At 51.0% G+C, this 2941-nt stretch overlaps 1 protein-coding gene across 1 annotated transcript; it reads right to left on the bottom strand.

Annotated features, from left to right (window-relative positions):
- Positions 1-533: 533 nt before the first annotated feature.
- On the bottom strand, positions 534-2680 carry LOC145864295 (uncharacterized). The gene is made up of 4 exons (XM_082969865.1): positions 2615-2680; positions 2377-2442; positions 2127-2210; positions 534-2000 (listed from the first exon to the last, which is right to left on the bottom strand). Exons 1-4 carry the CDS (start codon positions 2673-2675, stop codon positions 646-648), a joined length of 1566 nt encoding a protein of 521 aa, XP_082825991.1. The 5' UTR covers positions 2676-2680; the 3' UTR covers positions 534-645.
- Between the last annotated feature and the right edge of the window lie 261 nt (positions 2681-2941).

Raw genomic sequence — 2941 nt, 5'->3', positions numbered from 1 at the left:
CCCCATCAAACCCTAGGTTAGAGGCGCTACAAGCAACTCTGGGAGAGCTAGGACCTGATAGCAGCCTGCCAGCTAAAGCAGGTTAGCATTGACTTATTTAACCTGAAAGTTTGGATTGTCACTGGGATATGAAGACCAACCGCCAAAACGATGGGCTAATGAGACGAGAGCTGGTTTCACATGTAAGCATTCACTAATAGGAAACCAAGTCAGTCAGGAGAGAAGACACCCAGCAGAGTAATTTAAATGCAAGTTGACAACCGTGATATTAGTTAGCACTGAAACCCCGATTCTAGCAACATCCTCATATGTACCAACCCCAGACACTGTGTTCCACAACCATCAAGTTAAAATGAACTAGAACCCATTCCACATCATGTGATGCTACTAGCATAAATTGACCAACACTGAGCAAATGTAGCTTAAACACAGGGGTCAAAGTATTAATATATTGCTGAGGCCAAAGCATGGTTATAATGCAAAATAAATGTTGCCAAGTAGGAACCGCCAAAACAATACTGAGGACACAAGTATTACAGTTAATGTTTAATTGAGCCAAAACAAGCAAATGCAGTTACACACACAGACAACCTGGACTAGAGTACCCATGAACTCTTGCATGGACCCCGAGCACCATGTCCCACGTCAGATATCCATGTTTGTGGTCAACGGGGGCTCCGATGAAGCGGTGAACAGTTCCTTAGAGGTAGCGTCGTCAGACGGGCCAGTCGCAGCTTCAGAGGTAGCGTCGTCAGACGGGCCAGTCGCAGCTTCAGAGGTAGCGTCGTCAGACGGGCCAGTCGCAGCTTCAGAGGTAGCGTCGTCAGACGGGCCAGTCGCAGCTTCAGAGGTAGCGTCGTCAGACGGGCCAGTCGCAGCTTCAGAGGTAGCGTCGTCAGACGGGCCAGTCGCAGCTTCAGAGGTAGCGTCGTCAGACGGGCCAGTCGCAGCTTCAGAGGTAGCGTCGTCAGACGGGCCAGTCGCAGCTTCAGAGGTAGCGTCGTCAGACGGGCCAGTCGCAGCTTCAGAGGTAGCGTCGTCAGACGGGCCAGTCGCAGCTTCAGAGGTAGCGTCGTCAGACGGGCCAGTCGCAGCTTCAGAGGTAGCGTCGTCAGACGGGCCAGTCGCAGCTTCAGAGGTAGCGTCGTCAGACGGGCCAGTCGCAGCTTCAGAGGTAGCGTCGTCAGACGGGCCAGTCGCAGCTTCAGAGGTAGCGTCGTCAGACGGGCCAGTCGCAGCTTCAGAGGTAGCGTCGTCAGACGGGCCAGTCGCAGCTTCAGAGGTAGCGTCGTCAGACGGGCCAGTCGCAGCTTCAGAGGTAGCGTCGTCAGACGGGCCAGTCGCAGCTTCAGAGGTAGCGTCGTCAGACGGGCCGGTCGCAGCTTCAGAGGTAGCGTCGTCAGACGGGCCAGTCGCAGCTTCAGAGGTAGCGTCGTCAGACGGGCCAGTCGCAGCTTCAGAGGTAGCGTCGTCAGACGGGCCAGTCGCAGCTTCAGAGGTAGCGTCGTCAGACGGGCCAGTCGCAGCTTCAGAGGTAGCGTCGTCAGACGGGCCAGTCGCAGCTTCAGAGGTAGCGTCGTCAGACGGGCCAGTCGCAGCTTCAGAGGTAGCGTCGTCAGACGGGCCAGTCGCAGCTTCAGAGGTAGCGTCGTCAGACGGGCCAGTCGCAGCTTCAGAGGTAGCGTCGTCAGACGGGCCAGTCGCAGCTTCAGAGGTAGCGTCGTCAGACGGGCCAGTCGCAGCTTCAGAGGTAGCGTCGTCAGACGGGCCAGTCGCAGCTTCAGAGGTAGCGTCGTCAGACGGGCCAGTCGCAGCTTCAGAGGTAGCGTCGTCAGACGGGCCAGTCGCAGCTTCAGAGGTAGCGTCGTCAGACGGGCCAGTCGCAGCGTCGTCAGAGGACATGCGCCTCAGCTTCTCCTCAGAGGACAGGGCATCATTTGCCTGAGAGCTACCATGGTTTGGAGAAGCTTGGGATTCTACTTCGTTAGTCTCTAAATACTCTATAGAAAAAACAAAAGGAACAGTTGGGTATTCTACAGCAACACATCTGTTCCACACGGTCTAGGCCGAATTGCCAGTCGAATGTTGAACCCAACAGTTTTCAAAGTATATGTTTCAGGCCGTACCTTCTCTGTCTTGTTTAGCGTCAGACCCTATGGATCGGAGCAAGGCCAGGGCATGCTCAATGGAGACGTCATTTGATGACAGCTCTGAAAAACGTAGGTTAAGGTACACAAGCAAAATTACCAAATCAAAGGCTTTGACAACGTTATTTAGACTGAGTTACTCTATGGTGTTGAATGAGTGTCAAACACAGCAGCACCATAGACAGTGACAAAGAACATAGCTAGAAGGGTTGTGGAAAGAAACACTTACCTCCAAGTCTCCTCTGCAGAGAGACTTGATCTTGCTTCTGGGACTTTCCAACAGGGTAACAAGAAACTGAGGAGAAAGTGTTGACAGAAGTTGAGTTCACACAAAATAGCTACATATATTAATAATAGATGACCAATGCGGAAGAAACAGACAGTCAAATTTGAATCTCCAACTTATAAAGTTAAGCATATTTCCCAAACAAATCCCTTCAATCCAAATAAAACGTTAGTGAACCAACCTTTGACAACCCCCACAGTCATCACAAAGAGCAGCAATTCTCTCACACCTCCCATGATCATGAGAATAGTCTGTGTTATCAACAGGTAATGTCTTCCCATGGCCTGTATGAGGCTTATATAGGCCACTAATGACCGTTTACCTGACAAACATGACTTAACGATCAATTAACAAGCTTGATTGAGGTGTTACATTCAGATAGAAATAGACCATGTAGAACATATGTTGATTCTTTGGTGGGCAGGCAATCTTTTCTACTCCATATATTGCATTTATATCTGTAATGTTTAACCCTAATGGTCTCAGAATCTTCAAAGATATTAGGGGG

The sequence above is a fragment of the Salmo salar genome, chromosome 02, assembly GCF_965601325.2.
Source record: "Salmo salar chromosome 02, fSalSal1, whole genome shotgun sequence".
Taxonomy (NCBI): domain Eukaryota; kingdom Metazoa; phylum Chordata; class Actinopteri; order Salmoniformes; family Salmonidae; genus Salmo; species Salmo salar.
Note: the sequence above shows the minus strand (reverse complement) of the source record. Positions and strands in the feature narration are given on the sequence as shown.